This window comes from Triturus cristatus, chromosome 4_2 (genome assembly GCF_964204655.1).
Source record: "Triturus cristatus chromosome 4_2, aTriCri1.1, whole genome shotgun sequence".
Classification (NCBI taxonomy): Eukaryota; Metazoa; Chordata; class Amphibia; order Caudata; family Salamandridae; genus Triturus; species Triturus cristatus.
Genome location: NC_140586.1, coordinates 654,065,183 through 654,090,641, shown reverse-complemented (window position 1 = coordinate 654,090,641; position 25,459 = coordinate 654,065,183). Strand labels below are relative to the sequence as shown.

Genomic DNA, 25,459 nt, shown 5'->3' with positions numbered 1-25,459 from the left:
GTCTGGACAGCTCCCGGGACTAGTGCTGCGCCGGCAGAGAGAGTTCCGGAGCTCGGAACGCCTGATGGGCGGTTCTGTTGCGGAGTGAGGCCTGGCGGAGCTGCGGGTGCTTGTGACATCAGGTCGAGAACACGGCTGCCGCGATACAGACTGGTGGCGCCGAACTACCTGCTGAGCGCACAGAGACGGAGCGGAGGTTCCCCAAGGCTGAGCGGCGGCGACCGACGTTGTCGGAGTTGCGCTGCCTCTGAGGTGCGATTCCTGGGCAGGCGCCATTTTCTGTTCACTGAGTCGGCAGGGCTCCGGTGTGGTGAGGGGCTCGGACGGACGTGCCGGTCTTAGTGCGGCAACGGACCTGGGCCTTGGAGTGGCGAGGGGGGCTTCGAGACCCTGCAGGAGCTCAGTGTGGCGGGAGGACCAGCAACCGCAGCCAGAGAACAATAAGTGCCCCTCGAGTGTGAGACGCCGGCCGCCATTTTGCAGTGCGGCCGAGCGTTAGTGGGAAGTGGCGACTGGGCACTGAGCGCTGCAGAATGGCAGGAATTCCATAGAGAGACGGTGGGGTCCTACACCGGAATTTAGCCTGCCTGGAGTGGTGCCGGCTGCTGGGCTACAATTAGCGTCACCGTGGGGCCGTCCTGCTGCAGCGTGAACCAAACTGCATAACGTCTTTGCAGGACTGACCGAGTCTTGGGTGCGCCACCTGAGGGGACATGGAAGCAAGCCTGTGGAGATCCTTGGCGCTGATGGGCCCTGTCGTCTTGGGACTGATTTGACAGAGCTGTTACGGCTGGCGCGAACGCTGTCCATACCACAGAAGGAGGGTGACGTTTCTTGCTGCTCTGGTCACGCTTATGCCCCGCAGGCCCTCTTGATCCCATTGCCCGGGCTGGCTCGCAGCAGATGCCTTTATCTGGCCGAAGAGGATATGGCGGCGGCACGCAACCGGTGGGAGAAGACGATGAAGGAACTGCTCATGAAACAAGCGGGATCTGCTGCAACGTCTAGGGAGCAGCACCAGGGTCTGACAGATGGCGACGACTCCCCGGCTACCAAGGCGTTCATGCTGGAACTCTTTGCGGCCATCAAAGAGGATATACAGGAGCTCAAGGGTCAACTTGCTGCAGGCCTTCGTGAAGTGCAGAAAGACGTGGACGAAATTGGGGACCGCGTAGCCACGCTGGAAGAACATGATGTCCATCGCGAGGAGGAGCTCCACCACCTACAACAGGACATGATGCGCCTCCGGGAGCAGCACCTAGACCTACAGGCCCACGCCGAGGACTTGGAGAACTGCTCCCGGAGCACCAATGTGCGAATCAGGGGCGTTCCGTGGAAGGAGGAGGGGGGACGACCTCAGGGCCTATGTGGGGGCGCTTTGGCAAGTGTTGGGAGAGTCGGAGTCGCTGGACATTCAGATGGACCGGGTGCACAGAGTGGGCCTACCACGCGGCGCCAATTCACTTCCGCCGGACATCCTCTTGCGTGTCCACGACTTTCAACTGAAGGAGCGGATTATCCGGAAGGCGAGGTAAACGCAGCCCATACAGTTTTGGAACCACTCTCCGACCATATTTCAGGACCTCGTGGCCTCCACACTCCTCAAGCTGCGCGAATTCAGAGCAGTGACCACGCACTTCCGAGAGCAAGGCATCCCCTACTCGTGGGGTCATCCTTTCCGTATAATATTCAAACTCAGAGAAAAGCTGCTCCAGATCCGCTCTCTAGAGGAATCCATGAAGATCCTTGGCCTGGAGTGCACCGCTGCGACGGATCAACCAGAGCGACCTAGGGATCCCAACTCCTGCTGCATGCCAAGATGGCAGAGGGTTGGAAAGGCAGCCATGGGCCGGAAGCCCGACCAGGCCACCAGTGCCAAAGAGCGGGAGGTAGTGATTTTGTCACCATCACAAACAACGGAGCGTCTGGACATCACATGAGGTACTCGACGCATGGTTCAGGAATAAGGGTGTCAGGGGGACGGGTGGGTTGTCCTGTGTCGATTATAGACTGCCTTTCCGCAGGCGGGTGGGTTGGACTCTGGCCCGCTCTGAGCTGGGTAACTGCTTGAGCCATGTCCTCCTGGGCTTTCCTTACCTTGACCGACTTTGGTCATTTTTCGCCTTTGATCTTTGTTTGCAACTTTATTTTATCTGCTTGGGGGGGGTGGGGTTTGTTTGGGTTATTAGTTTGGGGACTCCACACCAGCCACCGGATTCATCCTGCCTCTGGGGATCACTAGACAGCGCTCCAGTCCACATGGGTCTAGACGCAGGACCACCGCCCCACATAGCACCACTGTAGCCTCACTCCATTGATGGGAAAAGACCTTAAAATAGTTAGCCTCAATGTTCGAGGCCTAAACAACCCTGTGAAGAGAGCAGCGATACTGTCCCTCCTTGATAATCTTGAGGGCGACATATGTCTCCTACAAGAGACCTATCTCCTTCGCAAGGACACCACACGGATGCGTGACAGGTGCTTCCCACAGCAATACTGGTCAGCAGGGCAGTCTAAGAGAAATGGTGTGACGATTCTGTTTGGAGGCCGCTTTCCGGTCAAGGTCATAGCTACTGTTGCTGATATAAATGACCATTTCCGGATTTCGCCGTCAGAGCAGGGAGGCCGACTTGATCCTAACAGATTTTAAGCTTGATGTAACCATTCAGACAAAGAGGAATCATTCCCGTGGTACACTAAATAATAACGTTGAGATGACAAACGCCTACGTTATTGGCCTACTATATAGGATTGCCTAATATTATGAAGCCTTGTGGTCCCCATCCTATCCGATACGGTGGCCCTGACGGTGATAAGAAAATGATACATGATTTATAGAATTTCTGTTTGTGTGTCACAAACAAAGGAGATTATTCTGTTCACCTCCAAAGACTAGACTCACGATCAGTCATAATCTTTTGCTGCATTAAGATTGAATATATTTTTAGTCCTGAAGAAGGTGAAATACCCTACAAACACCGAAACGCCGCGTCGACTTGTTTCAACAATCTTGGATGCATATATGTCTTGATCAGACTTGTTTTTATTAATTTTGGATATTAATGTGTTTTTAATGTTTTAGATTGTAACCTATTGTGGGAGGCAGATCATTATTGATTTTTCTTTGAATACATAATTCTTTTAATAAAATAACATTGTGCAATATTTTTACTTTTTATTCTAATGTTTTTTGGGTATAATCGGAGGCTGTACTGTGTTTCCATTACTTGAAATCTGTTGTTGGGTCACTATTATTTCGAAACAAAATTGACACATAGGCGATAGTGATCATAGCTATACTTCTCTAGATCCACATTTTTGGAGCAGATAGAGATACATCGCTCTCTTTACACTTTGACACCGGGACTTTTTGTTTTTGGCTAGTTCTCGAGTATACCCTGTCCCTAATCAGTACATAGGGTTTCTTCCCTTTCTTGTCTTTCAATTTTAAAACAAGTCACGAAAGCGAGCGCACACGAACCATGTTCAGAAAAGGGGGAGGGAGATGCGAGCAGAGCATATGGTGAGCACTTTAGCGGCCGCTTTGATGTTCAGTGGCCGCGCGGCTCACTGAGAACATCAAAGCGGCCGCGAAAGTGATCACGCAGGCGGACAAATGGTGCGCGCGCCGGGTGGCGCACATGCACTGTAGCTTGAGGCCTGCAAAAGCCACTAGTTTGCACTTCAAAATCCCGCTCACTAAAACTCTCGCCAGAGCAGCGTTAAAGCGCTGGCTCAGGCGAGACCTAAAAACGCCTCGGGCAAGTATATCCATTTTTAGCCAAATTACGAACATTGACCAACATATGGCAGGGGGTGTAACGGCCTCGCAGCTGCACACGTTTTGATCACAGTATGGGTGTGTGGGCATGGACACGGCAGAAGATGCAGGGTAAAAGACGCCGCTGGAACCGCGCATTGTGCTTCAAGTTACGTGCATGTGACGCCATAAGGCTAACTAGATGGGTAATGTGCCGCCCGGAGTCAAGGCCGAGCCTTTAGTCGGATTTGGGGTTTTTAGGTGAGGGATGGTACCACGCTGCCCCTAGATACCACCTTTTAGTAATAATCTCATCTGGTTGCGGGACAGAATTGTTCCGAGCAAGCCATAAAGGCACCCTGCATCAGTATGAATCTGCAGTGGGCACTTTCTTTGTTGGGCACTAGTGTATAGCGCGCACTCAGTACAGGAGCATCAGAGCGTGTTAACAAACAACACAGTTCAAGGGGAGAGTCCGAGGGAATGAGTTTAAAGACCACGGAGGATTATATCCCCAAACAACTAATATTATCAAACAATGGAAATCCTAGGGTCTATACAATTACCGGAAGTGCCAGTAAGCGAAAGTACAAAAAACCGAAAGAAACAAAACAACACTACCTCCAAGTTGTAACCTAAACCGGTGCGGTAGTGGTCAACCTATTTGGTAAAAATTGGCAATCAGAGTGCGTCTAAGGGCAGATCCCTTTTAGGACGTAATCCCTCACTCACCATTGGTGACATGCTTCATCATAGGGACTCTCCTCCCAAAGGAAAATCCTAGGTCCTTTGGGGGCTACAACCCCCTCACTGAGAGGGAGGAGCTCAGGGATGTTTTGTTTATGGTTTTAGAGGATCGACTAAATCCACATATGATGAGCAAAGATGTATGAGTGAGGATGCAGCGCAAACAATAAAGAAGAATTGGTGAATGTGTGAAAACAAGTGATGATTAAAACTGGCTAGGAGGCATCAAAACTATAGATGGTCATCTAAACCTACACCATAGCGGTTTAAATCCATACCAGCAGGTGCACTCACTGCTTTTTTAATCCTGACAGTAGGCATCTCTTGATTAAAGTATAGTTTTGATGCCTCCTAGCCAGTTTTAATCATCACTTGTTTTCACACATTCACCAATTCTTCTTTATTGTTTGGGCTGCATCCTCACTCATACTCGCACTCTGATTGCCAATTTTTACCAAATAGGTTGACCACTACCGCACCGGTTTAGGTTACAACTTGGAGGTAGTGTTGTTTTGTTTCTTTCGGTTTTTTGTACTTTCGCTTACTGGCACTTCCGGTAATTGTATAGACCCTAGGATTTCCATTGTTTGATAGCATCAGAGCGTGTTACAGGAGCAGCAGACGATGTTGCGCACAGACGATAAATTTTGGTTGTTTAAATTCCACATTCGACGGCGCTGGCTGCCAAGCCACACGACACCTCCAACATTTGTCACAACTGTACCCACTACGCTGCACCCCCACGGGCCCAGGATTGCTGGGGACTTGGGTCATGAACGGGTCATAGTATAGTAGTTTGGCTCCGCACTCACCACTCTGCTAAGCTCACGCAGGAATGCGGCCAAAAAGGGCCAAAAAGTCGGAGAAGGTAAACGAGTGGGCCCCAGCCTCCGCAGTAGAGGCTTTAAGAGAAGTTGCCATACTTCAAGGGGAAAGGTGTTAAAAAAATGAGCGATAGACCTTGAAATAAATGCCTTGAATTTCACCATGTGCCCGAAAGAGCACAGACGTAGATAGTTGGCAAAAGGGAAACAGCCGATACTGGCTGATGTCTTTCGCACCCAGTTGAGGGGAATGCGCCGAGATACCAGCAGCCCACGTGACTACTTGCATTTGACACGGAATGAGAAGCCGTCTAAGGTATCAAGGAACACATGAGCTGTAGATATGTGTTTTCATCTAACCACTAGATGGCAGACGACACACAGTTTATGGTTTTATAATGTAAAATTGCGGCAACAATGTTCTGCTGCTGCAGCTGGGCCCAGGAGTAAGCTAGCTAGTTGCTAGGGAACTCACTTGAATAGAAATCGAGTTGAACAACTCAACATATATAGCATAATGCTATCAATGTTAAACGCTGGGAAAAAGTATTATTACAAATAGGCCAAATGGGCAAAACAAATACTTGTTAAGCTAAATATTGTGTTGCATTTTGCTTTGGTTTTCGATACAACTCCTGTACTCCCTGTGAGTCCAAAAATATAGAGCAGGCTTCCCCAACAACCAGTAGTAGCACCCCAACGATTTACAAATAGCGCTCCGGTTCCCGCATGAGCTATTAACTGCCAGGAAGTACATTCAGAGCAGTAGCCAAATTCTAGCGAGTGCTGTGTCAGTGGTTCCCATGGTGTGGTTAGAGACTGGGGTCTCGCAAAAACCAGTCATGCGGCGCTATAAATCTTATATGTTGTCCATTAGGGAAGGCGATCATAAGGAGGAACAGAGGTTGATCTGAGCTCTTGGGAGAAAAGCTAGCGTCGCTTAAATGTTGTTACTTGCAGAAGGCAGATTAAAAATAGAATTCTTCTTTCACGTGGCTCACATTTCTCTGGAGCAGTAAAACACCGGCTGAGGAGAAGTGTTGCAATTCGAAGCAAATAGGAGACATAACCAAGCCTCCCCGAAAGAACGCTGCCTCGAATGAAAATCCGGAGTTAATAAAGCCGTGAAATGCTTTCCTCAGGGCTGTCAGCCTCAAAGAGTACGACGGGGGGTACTTGGATACTAAAAATTAATTGAGTAGAAAGACCTAGAGCACCACTTGTCAGGAGAGGGCAGAGAGACGGAAATACAAGTTTAACAAGCATTGGCCGCGCGGCCGTGAAAGTAACGGCCGCGCGGTTGTGAAAGCGAAAGTAATAGCGATCGCGATCAAAGCGAAAGTGATCGCGATCGCTAGGACGGGACGCGCTGTGTGGCAAGCACGCGAGTGGTGCACGCGCAGCAGTGATTGGCACGCTCGCGTGCACTCAAGCTTTAGGCCACAGGCAGCATTTTAAAAATCCCAAATACAAAATGTCTCTCCGAGCCAGCGCAAGCGCTGGGCCTCAGCGAGACCTAAAAACAGGAGCTTCTACAACATAGCATAGATGCGACCTGCTATTTATTAAGTATGCAGCTTTATTTCAAAGTAAATGAGATTTCACCACAATGGTATTTGGCCACTTGCTGAATTAAGAGAATAGAGTTCTAATTATGGTGTCCCCACTTGTTGCAGAACCTCCTTTCCCCTCCCAAACCTTCTATATGACAGTCACACTCGCTAACTGCGCTCCCTCCCTCTATTAAATTCATGGTTTCCTTTTTACGCCTCACTACTTTTAGATTTCACCAGCAGCCACTGTCTGAGACCCTACTATTTCTGTAGCTTAATAGAGTCAGAGATCACTGCCGACCTAGGGAAGTGTATGGGAAGGAAGAGAGAATTAATGGTTGCACCCATTAGAATGGTGAAAATCCCCCGAGTAGTGACTAATTTTCTGTGTGCAGGGAGAATGCCAGTTGTAACGTAGGATTTGTTTGGCATTACGAATACAAAGCAAATAAAGATAAAATTTCAGGTGCTATGTGCATATATCTTCTATTATATTTAATATATATTAGTTCATTAAAAAGCGACCAAGTCACCCATACTCTGTCTTTCCTCTAGCGGCAACAACCGGTTGGTTAAACACTAAATTCTTTGTAAAATATTGTAGACAAACTCAAACTAGATCCAAGCACAATAAAACATTATGCTGTCCATGTGCTTTTGAAGCTTTCCTATGATTATTATTGCCTGGCAGATGCTGGGGAGTCTTGAGCTTTCAGCTTTGTTTTCCTTTCCAGTTTCTAAAACGTTTGGCATATATAACACAGCAGCATCTTATTTATTTTACTACAAATAATTGCTGTGACACCCTCCCACTTTTCATAGGTGAGGTCTGTTTTGATCTAAAAGAAATGTCTGTAATAGATTCTCACCCACCACCCATATTAAAAAGAAATTAAAGGAAAACTGTATTAAAGCACTCTGTTTACGACATATTGAAGGTCATTGGGGCAAAACCCACAACCTGTGCTGCAATTTATATTGATGTAGCATCTGACGTATGGCGTTTGTAGGAGGTAATTCTGCACTATCTGTGAGGGGTCTGTGTTCACTTTGTGTGTCTTGCTTTCAGTGTGTAGCACTCTTCAGACCTGCCAGCTGCTGCAAGTCCTGTTCAACACTTAAGGTAAGCCTGTCTACCTTTGCACTGCCACGAAATTATTAGCACATTCATGGTCACAGTTTCGAATCCGGTGGGCACACTCAGCCTTTCATCCTTATTAGATCAATAAAACGCCTAGCTTTAAGTTAGGAAACACTAAGCATTTGCTGTGCATCAATAGCGCTAAGTCATTTTGCTACCCTTACAAGCACAATGGTGAGGGAGTCGGGTACTAAATAAGCATCCATGAATGTCCGATTGCAGGGAAGAAGGACCGGTATGGTGTACTGCTACAATGAAGATCATATCACTGTAACTCTTCAGAGCAAAAGCACATCATAAAACGAGTAAAACAAACACCATTTGTCTAACTCTGTCTCTTCATTGGACAAAACAGAATTTGAAAACTTAAATAAAGCTCCTTTACGTTTCCGCATTTTTAACTCAGAGGAAAGCCGGAACAATAAGGAAATTGAAGTAGGCAGACAGTAGTGAACAGGCCTTGGTCCAAGGTACGCTATTTCTGCATGTTAGTGCTTTTGGCAACCACTGATGTGAGCATTTCTGCCCTATGGGGTCAATTTCGAAAGATTATTCTTTTTCATTGTTTGGCCACAATGTCCTTTTACATTTATTTTTCTGATATGATCGATAGATTACCAATATCTAAAAAGATTGCAGAGGTCAGATTACATAGCACGTCACCACCGCCTCCCTCTCACTCGCCCTCACTCCCCGCATCAACAGAAGCACGAGCGGAGGATGCTCCTTCTCCTATCTCACAGTGAAGACATGGAATAGCCTCCCCCTCCAAACCACCCCATCTGTACTGGAATCCCAAAATGATCTCAAGCCCTGGCTATTTGATGGAGTCTCTCTGACCTTGCAAGTGCCTGGACACTATCTCATGTTATCTCTATAAATAGTGATTGCGGATATATTGACACAAAGAAATTATTGGTATATGCAAACATATTTGTGGCATCTGCAATTGTACTGCTCTGGCTTTTCTCTGCTTCTCAAACATCAGAAATCGAATTAGTGATCTTGAAAGGCATGGACATATTTTGATAAAGAAGATACGAGAAATTATTTGCAACTAAAAATGTACAAACTAAGATCAACGAAAACATGGATAGATTTGAATATTTTTGGCGTAAAATTCCTACATATCTGAATCCAATTCCACAGTTCAGATAATGGCTGAGTGTTTTGTCCTGGTCACATACAGCATTATAAACATCAACCCAATGGCTTTTTAATTGTTTAACCTTACATTTATAAAGATGGGATGCAAACATAAGGACATTGGTGATTACATAGTGGTAATGCAGAATTTGAAGCAGTGCCCCCTTAAAGGGATGAACATGTTCACCTGCAAGTCATGTCGAACAACTGTTAACATTTAAAACTGGGCACCAGATAATATTAAAGTTCACCTGAGATGTAAAACCCATGGGAAACGTTCCTCTCCAGTAGTAAAGAAGGCCCGTACGGAGCGAATGACCTTGGAGCAGTGCACAACCCGTGTACGTCAAAATATTGAAGAGGCTGCAGATATTCTGCACAAGGTTGTGAAAGCTCTGTGTGAAGGTGGTGTTCCACTTCATCAGGCTGATGGTTCAACTGGAGAGCCTATTATTAGGCAGCTATGCCCTGCAGAAAGGACAATGTGCAAAGCCAGCCAAATGTATGAGAAATATCTTCACGGAGTGTTTGAAGCACAGCTTAGAAACATACGTCAAGCTGTAGCAAAAGTCCCCATCTCTTTAACATTTTACGAAACCACAGAGGTGCATGGTGACCCAGCCATTGGAACAATGGTCAAAAATTACAGTGATGATGAAGAAAAGGTTTGCCGCTCAGCCTTAGTTGACATCACTGTATCTGATGAGTGTAATTCTGGTAAAATTGCCTTAATTGTATACAATGTGCTACAGAAGTTGGGTAAATCATGGCACGACCTTGTTGCAATATGGTCTGACTCCGCTTCCTATATGACAAAGGCAGTAAACAAGTTGCACACTGCTTGGAGGGTTAATTTCATTCACATAAAAGATCCATGTCATCTTATCCATGCTGCTGTTTACTGTGCTCTCTCAGCCTGAGAACCGGGACATGTATGATTTTATAATAAAGGCTGGAGCAGTATTTAAGTGTGCACGCATTAAAACACATTTATTCTCAAGTAAAAGTAGACGGGAGAATGAAATATAAAAGGGCGGTTGTTGTGATCCGATGGTTCAGCTAGTATGCGGGAGCAGTAGGACTTTTGGGAATATGGCACTACTTCCTTGCTTTTGTAAACAATGAAGAAGCCACTGGATCCAAAATTGATCACCTACTCGGCCCCAACAGTGCAAATCACCAATCTTTCTATTTGAAGTTACATTTCATTGTTAAAACTCTTCCTTGTATCATCAACGTTCAGAAGAAGCTGGAGTCAGAACAAACACATGTCCACCAAATATATTCAGCCATAGATGTTGACATGGCTTTGGCATTCCAGCAAGACTATACACAAGACCCAATAACCACGACTTTATTGCAAATATTCCACAAAAGAAACACAAATGTGTTACTAAAAGAGATGATGACTTTTAAAGATGCACTGAAAAACAAGTGGGATGCTGTCCTAGCAGGAACATACCTGGAATAATGAGTTGCAGCTCTTTTTGGAAATGGGTTACAATCCTGGATCCATTCAAGAAAGTTCAATTTAGTCAGGATTTCAATGATTAAAAATATTTATTCATGTTGGTTGGAGCTTCTGATGATATAATGAATGTTGTTTAAGAAAAAGTCAACAAATATTTAATGCACAATGTTCCACAAAGAGAGATCAGTGCAACTACATACTGGCTTTCTCAGAAACAAGAATGGCAAAGACTCTGTACTCTTTCCTTGAATCTTTTGGCCATTCCTATATCAGCAAATACTGAACGGGTTTCAGTGGCCTTCATTTCATTAACCAACCAGAAAGAGCCTCAATGTCCTCAAAGTCTATTGAAATGCACATGTGCTTGCACTACAAAGGCAAAGTTTTCAGATTAATGTATTGTGTTGACCAATATCAACCGAGTGCATGTGTGCATTGTCTATTTAAATAAATGTGGAAAAAATACTAGCTGCAGTGTCGTCTTTTGCTTGTGGCAAAAATAAATATGGATAAATACAGATAAAATGCCCCAAAAATAAATATGGATAAATACAGACGAAAAGGGCAAAAAAATAAATACGATAAAACCGGGAGTCCTAGTTAGGAGTGATCTGCAGTGAATGGTTTTATTCATAGGGGCGATAGAACAGAGTCTCCATCTTTAAGGATTAACATTGCCAAGTTGTGTCACAACGAACATTGCGGTATTGTAAAAACCAAGCAAAGGGTGAAACAATGGTACTGGTGGCCTGGTATGGATGCGTGTATTGAGAGAATTGTGAGGAATGCATGTGGTGTGCCAATTGCGATAAATTGTTAGTTACCTTAAGACCCAATATGTGTGAGCCCATCATTCCCAGCAAACAGTGGCATATGGTAGCATTGGACATAATAGAACCCATTGGTGAGGAAGCTAAATATATCATTGCGCTCATCAATGTGTTTTGAAGGTGGCCTGTTTTGAAGGTTGTGAACAGAATAACTTCTGAGGAAGTTTTGAAATGTTTTGATAAAGTATTCATCAAGGAAGGGTTACCAGTACAAATCATATCCGACAATGGTGTTCAGTTCTTCTTGAATGTGTCCAAAGAGTATTTTAATAGAGTGGGAATCAAGCAAAGAGCTACCTCTCTATATTAAACAAGGGTAATGGCATGATAGAAGGGTTCAACAGAGTACTAAAAAATCCCATACAAATGGCTGTCAAGAATGGCAGTGATTGGGAACTTCAATTATTTAAAACCTTGTGAATGTATAGAACTACACCTCATGATGCGATGGCAGTATCTCCGTTTGAGGTTATGAAAGGTCGGGTGTGAGAACCAAATGTAACCCTAATTGTATGTTCGAAACGTCAAATAGCACACTTTTTGTTAAAGTAGTGAGTTCCAAAATTGTAAATATACACAAGAAATATAAACAGATGTTTGACCTTAAACATGGACAAAAAAAGTATAGAGATAAAGGAGGCGTGTTTGGTTAAAGTAAAAAAAAAAAATTATCTTGGAAGTCAAATAAGGGATAAAGTCAATTTACTGAACCTTTGAAGGTAACGAACGTGTTGAGCAATGCTGTTCAGCTAAGTGATAGTAAAGTTTGGAATTTGAGATTTGTTGCGATTTTTAACAAGGATGAGGATTCTATTGTGGATGTTGTTGGAAGTGGAGGTAGTTGTAATGAGGTTACCTTGGGTGCAGGTACGGATTTTGATGATTTTGTGGATGAAGTTGTTGATAAAGCAGGAGTGCACACAGGAGATCTTGTGGATGGTATGAATAATATTGACAATAGGGATTTGGAGATGGTAAGGAGTGATGATGTAGAAGGTGATAATAGTGGTGATGGAAGTGTAACGGAAGATTGAGTGGATGAGGGATTTTCAGAGTCTGTGGTTGTTAATGATGATAAAGGCAAAGAAGGTCGCAACAGGCGTTTGCGTTCAAGACCCAAGTTGATGTCAGATTGTATTTGTGAAGACATGTTAGAGTACATGTTAATTGAATATTTTTATTTTAGAAGGGGGAAGAAGTTTATATTTGTATATCAAATTATTGGTGTTCTATTGAATTATCAACAAAGTTCTCCAGGCACACAGAAATTAGAATTGAGATTGTGGTTTCAATTGTTCTTTTATTTCCTTGTAGTCAACACGTGTTTCGTCTCTAGCTTTTCCTGTTACAGCAAACTTCCTCAGGGTTTAACATTTAGTATCAACAGCCTGTTCCCGAGTTGTATTGGAGGAATATGTACCTCAAATGAGAAAATAAATACGCTACCTACAATCTCATATTAGAGCCCCCATATACTGAACTGAGACCACAAGAGATGTACTACAGAACTGACTGGTTAATGTTTGCCAATACAACGCAGGAACAGGCTAGTGTTACTAAATGTTACGCCTTGATCAAATCTGCTGTAACAGGAACCGCTAGAGACGAAACACGTGTTGGCAAGGGGCACACATGACTACAAGGAAATAAATGAACAATTGAAACCACGATCTCTATTCTAATTTCTGTGTGCCTGGAGCACTTTGTTGCTATTTCCTGGACCTCTCCAGTTGAGAAAGAATGGATTTGGCTCTTCCTCCTCCTGAGCACCAGAAAATACTTGGACACCGAAAAGAATAAGACTTTCATACTTTATTTTGATATATTTGGTAGAGTGCGCCAACTGTCCCAGCCATCGGACCTCTGTTTTATTCTATTGAATCATGGCATATGTTCTATGACATTGTATTTAAAAATCACAGTTCATGATGGTCCCTATTCTACTCTTATCAACACACTTGGTCTGAATCCACAGTACAAATAATAACTTTAAAATATATACCACACAATTTAAACGGAAAACATTTCTCTCATTTTGGGAAAGCAGTCAGAGGATCAAATATAATGCATTACCCTATTATGAACCCGCATAACAGAGAGAATATAAAAGAAAAGACACTGCAATTTGTCATAAAACACATCCAATTCAGACAGCTCAAGGGATTATACACTTGTGGGATCTGACTCTATTTATCGCTACAAGTAATATATGTTTCTCTCTCATATATTACTGGTCTTGATAAAGATAGCGGCATAAATACAGCCCATCGAAACGCGTCGACGCATAGGAGTAACATAATCCAAAGAACCGAGTATCCACTTGTAGCGATAAATAGAGTCAGATCCCACAAGTGTATAATCCCTTGAGCTGTCTGAATTGGATGTGTGCTTTATGACAAATTGCAGTGTCTTTTCTTTTATATTCTCTCTGTTATGCGGGTTCATAATAGGGTAATGCATTATATTTGATCCTCTGACTGCTTTCCCAAAATGAGAGAAATGTTTTCCGTTTAAATTGTGTGGTATATATTTTAAAGTTATTATTTGTACTGTGGATTCAGACCAAGTGTGTTGATAAGAGTAGAATAGGGACCATCATGAACTGTGGTTTTTAAATACAATGTACTACATGTTTTTATAAAATAAATGTAAACTACTTTTTAACTGATCTGTGTATGTAATGATTATATGTTGTGAATTGATTCTGTTAATACTTGTGTTATCAAGGGACTGCTAGGTGACATTAGGAACAGTATCCTATTCCCTTGATCTTTCCTTGAAGATTTTGTCAATATCTAAGTTATCAAGGGACTGCTAGTTGTTACTTGGAAGAGTACCCTATTCCCTTGATTATCACAAGGGGTCCCTCTCTATTTCTCCCAAGTCTGCATAGCACAACCTGTTGGTTGGAGAGGACCTAGGTTTTCCTAGGTAGTCCACACTAATTTTTAGTGATTTGAAACTACTAGAAGGGTAATATATCATTCCATATGGATAAACTAAAAACCTTCGGATTCTCAGAGGATCAATTTAATAGGCTGATTAGCTCAAATCCTCGTACGGGCAATACTCATGCCCTCAAAAATACAAGTCAGGAACAATTGATAAAAACCCTGAACGCAAAAAAGAAATTGATCCGCACGGAACTACACGCGGAGTTTCTAATTGAATATTTGAAGGCTGGAGTAATTCCCATCGGCCTACAAGTTAGGAATGAGCCTGGACTTTTTATAGATAATCCTAAATTTATAGACACTTGGACACATATAGCTAATCGCTGTAGCAGAGATTGGCTTATTCTCATTATTGAAACAGCCCAAGAATTAATAGAAATAGAAAAGAAACAAATAGAAGACTTAGAGATTGAATTGAGACAGAGTTCAGCCTTAGAGGAAGCAAAGAGAAAAATGGAGGAATTAGAGAGTGAAACTAACAGCTACCGAGACTATCTAACCAATAAAAAAATGAAAAAACTAAGAAAGGACATAGATAGATATAATGAAGAAATAGTTTATCCATATCTGGGGAAAGACTACTATAAGAATAGACAAGATCAAAGGTGGGACAAACCCCAATACACAAGACCTATATATTCAAGAGGAGGCAATAAACTAGTAACTTTCTCGGAAACATCGGGCTCCAGTAGTGAGGAAGAACAAGATGGGGTACAGAACAGTAGACCCACACCAGCATTTGACAGGGAACCTTTTTTAGGCAGACGCCAGAATCGGGGACAAAGGGGCTACAGGAATTACAACAGGCAAGAACTTCAGAGAAGCCATCAACCTCAAAATGCAGGGCAGGAATATCTGACAACCAGGAGCAGACAATATTGGAGGTAGAGGAATTACCCATTATAAATCTGTCTGAAAAGATACTTACCAAGGATGAAAAAGATATTTTAAGAAAAGGTTTCAGCTTCGCACCATCAGCCCCACATAACACATATGAACTTGAAAGTGATCTTAAGATGTTCTTTAGGAAAATTAGATTAAATAGGTTTTTCCAAGATAAGGAATACATACAACCAAGAAATGTATCTGGCTTTAAACCCAAATCTACGTTTACCCCAAATTTAGGCCAAGTAGACAAGAATGTTGAGATCTTTGAAAGGGTTGTAGAAATGGAGATTAAAAATATGAATAACATCACGCCAAAACACAGGAATCACAATCTATCTGTGGAACAGAAAAAAGCACTCAAGTCTTTACAGGAGTGTGAGGAAATAGTCATCAAACCGGCCGATAAAGGCGGGGGAGTTGTGATTTTCGACTCAAGGGATTATGAAAGAAGAATGAGAAATCTCTTAGATGTGAGGGACCACTATCGCCCCATTCGTTTCAATGCTATAGATGAACTCAAGAAGGAAGTGGCCTTCCTTCTTAAACAAGGACTAGAGGAAGGATGGATTTGCGCAAATGAATATAAGTTTTTACTGAATGCGCACCCAATAACACCAGCAATCTATGGCCTACCTAAAATTCATAAGAGTTTAGACAACCCCCCAATGAGACCTATTGTCAGTAGTATCGGTTTGATGTTAGAACCGCTGAGCAGATATGTGGACCATTTTTTGAAGCCCATAGTACAGAAACAAAGGTCCTATATTAAAGACACAGTCCACGCGATTTCTATTTTTGAGGGACAGAGCTTCAACGGGAGGACCCAATATCTGGTCACTCTTGATATTGAAGCGTTGTATACAAATATCCCCCAAAATGATACCATCAGGGTATTCTCAGACATCTTAGAGAAAGAGAATCTAGAGGGCGCCAACAAATACTTCATAACATCATGTATAGAAATGGTCTTAAAAAATAACATCTTTTTATTTCAAGAGGAGGCTTATATTCAAGTTAAAGGGACCAGCATGGGGGCTACCTGTGCTCCCAGTCTGGCATGCCTCTATGTCGGAAACTTTGAGCAAATACATATTTTTAATGAGATTGCGCCGTATTTTGAAAACATACAGGGGTGGCACCGATTTATAGACGATATTATATTCATCTGGAACGGCTCTAGCCAGGAGCTTGAATCCTTTCTGGAATGGATTAATTTGGGGGACCCAAACCTTAAATTTACAGCGCACTACAGCAACTCCCAGGTAGATTTCTTGGACATCAAAATTAAAAATGTGGACAATACACTTCAGATGGAGCTTTTTACAAAGCCCACTGACAAAAATACTCTCCTAACATGCGACAGTAATCACCCTCGATCTCAAAAAGATAACATCCCCTTTGGAGAGTTTTTGAGATTGAGGCGTAACTGCACCACAATAGATGATTTTTACCGACATGCGGAGACTCTAACAAACAAATTGAAGGCGAGAGGGTATCCAAAAAAAACGTATTAAACACTCCTTAAAAAGGGCTAGATTTTATAATCGAGAATGCCTATTAGAGACAAATAAAAATAAAAAAGATATATCAAGTGGGAGAATTGTTTTTGTTTCACAATTTTCCAACATGAGTAACAAAATTAAGAATATAGTCAACAGAAATTGGAAAATTCTTAATTATGAGGTGGATAACAAACTGGAAAAACCCCTTTTTTCATTCAGGCGCAACAAAACCATTCGTAACTCCTTGGTGAAAACTTATAGACAGGCGTATGATACTCAAACTACACTGACAGGTGAGAAAGCCAAAGGAAATTATAAATGTGGCACTTGCTCGATCTGTGCACAGTGTATGGAAACGAAGAGTATGATGTTTAACAACAAGACGATGTGGGCGACAACACTAAACAACTGCCGCAGTAAAAATGTGGTCTATCTCCTTATCTGCCCGTGCGGACTCGGCTACGTAGGGGAGACAGGCAGGGAACTTCGCATCAGTCTATTAGAACACAAATCCGCAATTAGGAATATGAAAGAGAAGGCCCCCCTTAAAGATCACTATGGGAAACTTAAACATAACTGCAATGAATTTAAATGGTTCATATTGGAAAAAATCACCATCAACAGGAGAGGAGGTGATATTAACACCAGAAGGAAACAACGTGAACAGTGGTTCATGTGTCACCTGAACACAGTAGATAGGGGCCTGAATTCTAAGGAGGACTGGATGAATATCATCACGAGATTATAATATCTCGGTCCTCCAGTAACCTTTGATGTGGTTGTACCAATTTGAGTTACAGCGATAGTAGTGGGATACCCTCTGTAATTCCCTTGTTACTAACAGATGTTTATTTTATTAATTTTTGTTTCTTTTAACCTGGGGTTATCTCTCCCCTTTGTGCAAGATTATGTAATGTAAAAGTGAGAACGACTTAGCCTTAACGGCTTACAAATATAGAGGTCTCTATCCGCCTCATATGAAATGTTGATTATAGCATACTAATACAAAACACGTCATTTACATTGGCGAGGCTTTTGCTGCTTTCTGCGTACACACTCATTATGTGGCAGCCCCTGGTCCGCGGTGACTACTACAATCACCACAATCTCTATAAGTACCAACATAACCCGCCAGAGACAAAGAGAGATAGTCGATAAAAGACAAAAAATAACTTTGTTGTCAACATTTTGATGAGAACAATAAAGTTTTTGGAGACACATAAAAAAAGGGGGGACTCCTTGTCTTGCCTAGACACACTACACGGTAGTGCGTGATATCTGGGCGAAAATGTAATTAGAACTTGCAATTTTATACCAACCAGATTTCTTTTCGGTTAATAAAATAGGGTAAAAGAGTCTAATTAATTTATACTGTAATGGTTCAAATAGAATGGTTTTTTAGTGATACGAATAAAACGAAATCATAAGTTGGACACAGACATAATAGAACGAATCAACTGAGCCGTTCTATACGACAAACACATTATGGCCCCGCATGCGCATTACTATTAGATGAATCTGGAACGAAAGGGAGCAACATAGAAGAGATAGCACCATTGGCCTATTATAAGTCACCTGATAGAGGCGACCAATAGGACGGCGTTGCTCCTAGAACAAATGGAGGACAGGGCACGGTAACAGCGGTAAATGGAATCCGCACCACGGAACTATCCCTGCATGGACGCAACAGCCTGTATATTTTAAGGTAAGAAACCCTAGGAAAGCTTAGGGCAAAACTGTTCGGGTTTTGCCTCGACCGAGTGTGGGACGGTGGATTGGGGGCAACTATATAGCAGTCCACACGAGTTACAATCTATCTAAATCTCTGTCCTATTACAGAACAGGGGAACTGATATGTAACAAGGACGCGTTATCTATTGCCGGTCCGTATACAGATCCAAGACGAGCCTGTGACTTCTAATTTAAAAGGATACACTCTACATGCAGGTTACCCGATGATACCCATTACCAGGTATGGATTGAGCGGTCACACGGAGGGGGCAATGAGATGAGTGTAGTGGGTCGTATAATAAAGCGATATTTGTACATATTTCAGGTAATAAGAACAGACAATAGTAGCCGGGCCAATTCTACAGACAAGAATCAGTGTCCGCAATTTGAAGTTAAGACGTACGAGTAGAATACGAGTAGAACCAACGAAAATGTGAGAATACCTAGATTACACAACGTACAGGTTTTGAGTAAAAACAGTTCATTGTAGATGACAAGATATTAAATCAGATGTACATGTTTTACAGATCAGGGCACAGGGACTATTCATTGACAGTAGGCCATAATAATAAGGATATAGGAAAGAAAAACATATTAAGGTGAGAACACTCGAGATATATATTGAACATGAATGTGGATTGATAAAAGCAGCGATTGCAAACTCGCAGGGAAGGTTCTTAGAGTAGAGATACGAGAAGCGCAGATAAATCTCTAAGAAACAACCTTGTTAAAAAGAGAGCAAATAGGACAAGAATGGGGCCGGTCAGGATAGCTTTAATTGAATAAGAAGCATTTAGAATGAGGCGTACAGAATATAATTGACCTATGTATAATTGCAATATCTTTTCTCCCATAGTTGGAATCTTGAATACAACGTGGATTGAGAGAGAAACATATATTCCTGGTCTTGATAAAGATAGCGGCATAAATACAGCCCATCGAAACGCGTCGACGCATAGGAGTAACATAATCCAAAGAACCGGGTATCCACTTGTAGCGATAAATAGAGTCAGATCCCACAAGTGTATAATCCCTTGAGCTGTCTGAATTGGATGTGTGTTTTATGACAAATTGCAGTGTCTTTTCTTTTATATTCTCTCTGTTATGCGGGTTCATAATAGGGTAATGCATTATATTTAGGGCTCCCTGTTTTCCGTATTTTTACAGATAAATACAGACAGAAAACAATGTGCTTTCTGTCTGTATTTATTTTTAAAAGTGGATAAATACAGAAAATTGTGCTTCTTTTAAAAGTGACTCTACATGCTGTCTTTCATGAATTATAGGCCAGCAGATGAATAGCATGGTTAATTAAAAACAGGATGACATTTCTTTAAATAAGAAATTGATAGCATAATGCTAGTATTTACCAATAGATGTATGGTTATGTAATATTTGGCAGCTTAAATAGCTAAAACACGGCAGACATCAAAGTAAGAGGTGCGCGTCTATCAGTTAAATAGATATGGAAATGTACAGTTTTACAACTTCATTTATACGCAAAACACAAAATAAATATGGATAAATACAGATAAAATAGCCAAAAAATAAATATGGATAAATACAGACGGAAATGGACAAAAAATAAATACCATAAAACCGGGAGCCCTAATTATATTTGATCCTCTGACTGCTTTCCCAAAATGAGAGAAATGTTTTCCGTTTAAATTGTGTGGTATATATTTTAAAGTTATTATTTGTACTGTGGATTCAGACCAAGTGTGTTGATAAGAGTAGACTAGGGACCATCATGAACTGTGGTTTTTAAATACCATGTACTACATGTTTTTATAAAATAAATGTAAACTACTTTTTAACTGATCTGTGTATGTAATGATTATATGTTGTGAATTGATTCTGTTAATACTTGTGTTATCAAGGGACTGCTAGGTGATATTAGGAACAGTATCCTATTCCCTTGATCTTTCCTTGAAGATTTTGTCAATATCTAAGTTATCAAGGGACTGCTAGTTGTTACTTGGAAGAGTACCCTATTCCCTTGATTATCACAAGGGGTCCCTCTCTATTTCTCCCAAATATGTTCTATGACACCTGCACCACGTCTCATTCTACGAGTGAAGGTGCATACCTTTGTGTTTGTGTGTACCAGTGTTTCATTTCAACAAATAAAGAAACGTAATCCTTAATAGTGTTGGATGCGGACTTTATACGTGAATCCCAAAAATATGAGAGAAAGCATAGAAACCACAGATTGAATGCAAGACGAATTGCTCATTAAAAGAACACCTGCAGCAGGGACCATAACATAGAGGCAGTAGGCTTTACAAGACATGGCGGTTGTGGAACAGTGGAAAGGTAATGCCGAGTGGCAATAATCCGTACAATTGTAAAACAGATAGTCTAGCGTGAATATCCTCTTTAAATTATGTGGATTAAAAACAAGTTCCCATAGAAAGCGCTTCAAAACAGACAAGGCAATAAGCAACATAACAAACTACCCGACCTGAAAGTTAACCGACCAGGAAGGACAGTGCTTTAAAACCACACCAGTGAAATGGGCCGCTGCACAATTGTTGCATTACTTTTCTTAAACACCCCTTCCACCTGTTTATAGGGGGTGGTGGACTGTAATCGAGCGGTCATATGACAGGGCAGTCATACACTTTTGTCAAGCATACATTACATCTTTAAGTACTGAAAATGAAAAAAGCAACAATAAAATGAGGAAAAATAACTGGTTAATAAATAAAAAAAATAGGGAAAACAACTGATTCCTTATTTTTAGAGCGATGTCCTGCTAATGTGAATTACTGAGCCGATTGGCGAGTTGTAATACTTACGGCATGACGGATACTGCTTCTATGCTTCTTTGCCTCTTTAGCTTATTCCAATAAAAAACTGATCAGTTGCAGAACACACAGGGAGAATTTTGTGATGCATAGAGTAGAGAACAAGCGTCTTGCTCTCGCTGTTTGTACTTTACCGCCCTCGATGCGTAACACACCTCCAGGTTAGTCAGTGTCAAGAGACGTCATTCGCATAATCAAAGACGAAGTCGAAAACGGACAAGGGTCAGACCTGCTCAATGCCACGAAGAGCACACGGAAGTCATGTTAGAACGTGTTTGAGGTGCCATTCCAGAAAGAAAACGATCGTGACATATCAAATTTCCAATTAATACATTTCCAAAATAATACACATTTTATATCGGTCAGCGTGTAAATATGTCACCTTACCGGCTTTTGTTTTGTATTCGCGATGCATTATATTTTAAAAATAACACATTTTAGCACAGCAGTACTAATGTGAAACGTTAATTATTTTTTACCTTTGTTCTGTACAATTTGCTACTGACTAATCGACAGAATTAGAGAAGAGAAAAAAGAAAGAGGGCCATCTTGGACCGTTTATATTTTTGTTAATTTCGAAATTCTTCATTACTGTTGCTGATTGAATGTTGCCCGTCTCGCCAGTGCAGTACTATTTTCTCAGTACTTTGCAATGAGAAGTTGAGCAATTTCAATCCGTAAGTCAATATGTTATAAAATAAAGTAATGGATTTTTCTCCAGTCAATCTATCGATTCAATATAAGCAACAGGCTAGTCCCTTTTTCATGTCAATGATACTGTTTCCATAGAAACACTACTCCAGTACAGAAGTCTTATCGTCCTAGACCGAAGAGCTCAAACCATCGCAGCGTTCAACTGGCCAGTTTCCTCTACGCAAAAGTGAGTAACTTAAAGCAGTGAGCACTCTCTCCAACACTGATAACTTCTGCAACGAGCAACTCCTCTAGAACTTGCTATCTTCGCGTTTATATGCTAGGCGATGGTACAGGAAGCTTATACAAGTCTTAGCTCACCATTCTCTCCAAAATCATTTTTTCCCCCACAAAAACGCATCTTTCCTAGGTTTTGGGGAGAGGGTCGGCGACGTTTGCTCACCTACATTCACGTTATATATATTGTTTGCACAGTTTACTCCATTCTCGGAGCCGGCTGAACTGTAATGTATTAAGCAATTTTTTACATAAGTGTCTTGACGCGATCATACCGCAGCCTTACTCTTTGTGCGAAGAATGCTGTAGTGTTACCAAATGAGGGAGACCAGACAGGATCGATGCTTTGTTCGTTTATTCTTATTCTTGTAATAGCACACAATTACGGCCCACGAGGAGCAGCGGGGAAACTAACCGCCGGCTCGCGTCCTCGCGCTCTTCTGAACTGCCTGCCCGCCCCCCGACGTCACAGCCATCCTCGACACCGGATTGGCCGGTGACGTCAGGCGGCATGCAAGCAGAAACAGGACTACGGTGTAGGAGCGAAGGTACGTTACTTCACATACAACATCTCCCTTTCTTAACGAAATATAGAACTATACATAACAATCATCTCATGACAAAATCTTCGAACCTTTTAGGCGCCCTGATATGCCTTGCAGGTCTGCGGGGAGTGATTTGCATGTTGGCCCCCGCGCTGCGGTTGCCCGTACCACCTTGGCTCGCACTCATCACATTGCGACTGTCATCCCTCACTGACATGGGACTGCTGTCGCCCTGGCTATCCACGCCCGCTAGGCCATGGCACGGACTCATACCATCCTCAGTGGACCCATCAATGTCCGCTTGCACCTGCCATTCGTACATACCATCATCGATCTCATTCTCATGCACCTGGCTGCCTCTCATGATGATCTCTTCTTGACCTGCCTTGAGCCTGACAATGTCGTCCTTGCTACGCCATCCCCCGCCTTCCAAACAGACAGCTCCCTTAGTCACTCCTTGAACTCGTGCAGGGGTCTGGAAAACAGACTCTCCCTTCAACACTTTGGTTGGTTTCTTCACCAACACCCAATCCCCCTGCGCTACCTCTTTGACTTTGGCTCTATTCACCTCATCAGCGTACCGCTTGTTGCTTTCCTGTCTGGCCACAATCCTTTCCTTGACCCTCAGCCTCTCATCGGATACATCTTCCGGTACCTCCCTCATGTCATACCACCTATCAAGTTTGGGAGTAAGCTCGCTCATACACCTTCTCCCTCTCATCAGGTAGAACGGAGTGTGCCCCGTGACTGCATTGGGCGTGTTGTGAAACGTGTGTACCTTGTCCGCCAGAAACGCCTTGACATCCAAATTGGAGGCAATTGCCTGCTGCACACCCTCCTTCAAGAACCTATTCATGCGCTCGACCTGCCCATTGCTCCTTGGACTGTATAGCGGGGTTTTCTCCTGCTTGATCCCCAATCTGGACAGGAAGTCTTTCATCTGCCTGGAGACCAGCTGTGTACCGTTGTCGGACACCAAAATCCTCGGCTGTCCTTCATTGGCGAAGACCTTCTTCAGCTCCCTGATCACACGTTCGGTGGTAACCTCCCGGACGAACTTGTAGTGGATCCATTTAGAAAAGTAATCCGTAAGGACGATGAGATGTCTGCAATCGTCGGGCAGCAGGGTAAACGGGCCCGCGAAATCAATAGCGACTTTGATCCATGGACCAGCAGGAATGTCCACCAACTGCAGCGCACTTCTCGCCGTCTTCCAGTGCTTGTCGGCCCTCAAACACGGTCCGCACCGGTCGATAAAGCTGTTGACCTCGCCGCACATCCCTGGCCACCAGTAGTATTGCTTGAGTAAGGTCCTTGTGGCGGTAGCGCCCGGGTGACCCTTGTGAGCTAACCGGATTAGTTTATCTCTCAATCCTTCCGGCGGCACAAACAGCTCATGTCTTTTCACGAAACCGCCCTCGATGGAGAGTTCGGGGCTAACCTGCTGGAAACTCCTGAGCGCACCGTTCAAGTTCCGGATTGGGGGCCAGCGAGCCATAATGTGATCCATCACCCTACGCATAGTCGTGTCTTTCTCTTGGGCCGCCATCCATTCCTCCTCTGAAACGGATCCTTCGCATATGGCCGTAGCATCCACCAGCGCCACTACGCACTCCGTGTCATCCATGGATCCGTCCCCCTCGCCGCTGACCGGCAAGCGCGACAAGCAATCCGCTCTGCAATTGAGGCCGCCCTTGATGTGCCTGATGGTGAAATGATATTCCTGCAGCCTGGACATTAGCCGCAAAAGCCTCGAGCTGGCCTTTCCGTTGCCGCGGCCTTCGCCGTCCATCATGTATATTAAAGGCTTGTGGTCCGTAACCAGTTCGAACTCCATGCCCCACAAATAGTTCCTCAGTTTCTCCACGGCCCATACGCATGCAAGCGTCTCCCTCTCAATGGTGCTGTAATGTTTCTCAGCGTCACTCAGTGACCGGGAAATGAAAGCGACCGTGTTCTCCGTCTTCCCATGGAACTGGCAGAATACCGCACCGATACCCTTGGCGCTTGCGTCGACTGTAATCACGTTCCGGAACGCCCTGTTGTATGGTTGCAGCACTGGAGCAGCCACGATGGCCTGCTTGACGGCATCAAAAGCAGCTTGTTGGGCATGCGCCCACGTGAATTTTTCATTCTTCCTCAGCAGCTTCCGTAGGGGCTCCACGATGGTCGCATATCCCTGCATGAATTTGGAGTAATACTCGCTGAGCCCCAGGAACGATCGTAGGGCGTCCTTGTCTCCGGGGCACGGGGCATCACGTATGGCCCTCACCAGGTCATCTTTTGGCGCAATGCCCTCCGCGGTCAGCACGTGTCCCAAGTAGTCGATCCTGCCCTCCATGAACTTGCACTTGTCCTTGGAGACAGTCATCCCTTTGTCGCGTAGTACACCCAGCACTTCTCCCAGCAGCTCCAGGTGCTCCTCTTCACTCGCCGTGTGGACTAGAATGTCGTCCTGGAAGGCTTCAACCCCCTTCATGTCGCCGAAGAGCAAGTCCATCAACCTTTGGAAGACACCGGAAGCTGAGGCGAGGCCGAACGGAAGGCGGACGTACCTGTAGGCACCGAACGGGGTAACAAAGGTGGTAAGTGCCTTGGACTCCTCCGTGAGGCACACCTGGTGGTAT

At 43.4% G+C, this 25,459-nt stretch overlaps 2 protein-coding genes across 17 annotated transcripts in view; one reads left to right on the top strand and one right to left on the bottom strand.

Moving 5' to 3' along the window:
- ITGB3BP (integrin subunit beta 3 binding protein) overlaps positions 1-22,734 on the bottom strand; it is a 303,033-nt gene extending 280,299 nt beyond the window's left edge. For 6 of the 13 annotated variants that reach the window (XR_014960659.1, XR_014960660.1, XM_085602405.1 and 3 more), the window contains exon 1: positions 21,349-21,486. Coding sequence is in view for 6 of the 13 variants with exons in the window: in XM_085602405.1 (XP_085458531.1) it covers positions 21,349-21,353 (5 nt within the window). In the remaining 7 variants the exon portion in view is untranslated. Of the gene's footprint in view, positions 1-21,348; positions 21,546-22,573 lie in introns of those variants that run through there. The other 7 variants (XM_085602407.1, XM_085602408.1, XM_085602409.1 and 4 more) reach the window with 6 other exon arrangements.
- Positions 22,144-25,459, top strand: part of EFCAB7 (EF-hand calcium binding domain 7) — a 367,307-nt gene continuing 363,991 nt past the window's right edge. Inside the window, exon 1 of one of the 4 annotated variants that reach the window (XM_085602394.1) lies at positions 22,144-22,237. The gene's annotated coding sequence lies outside the window, so the exon portion shown is untranslated. Of the gene's footprint in view, positions 22,238-22,818; positions 22,836-25,459 lie in introns of those variants that run through there. The other 3 variants (XM_085602399.1, XM_085602395.1, XM_085602397.1) reach the window with 3 other exon arrangements.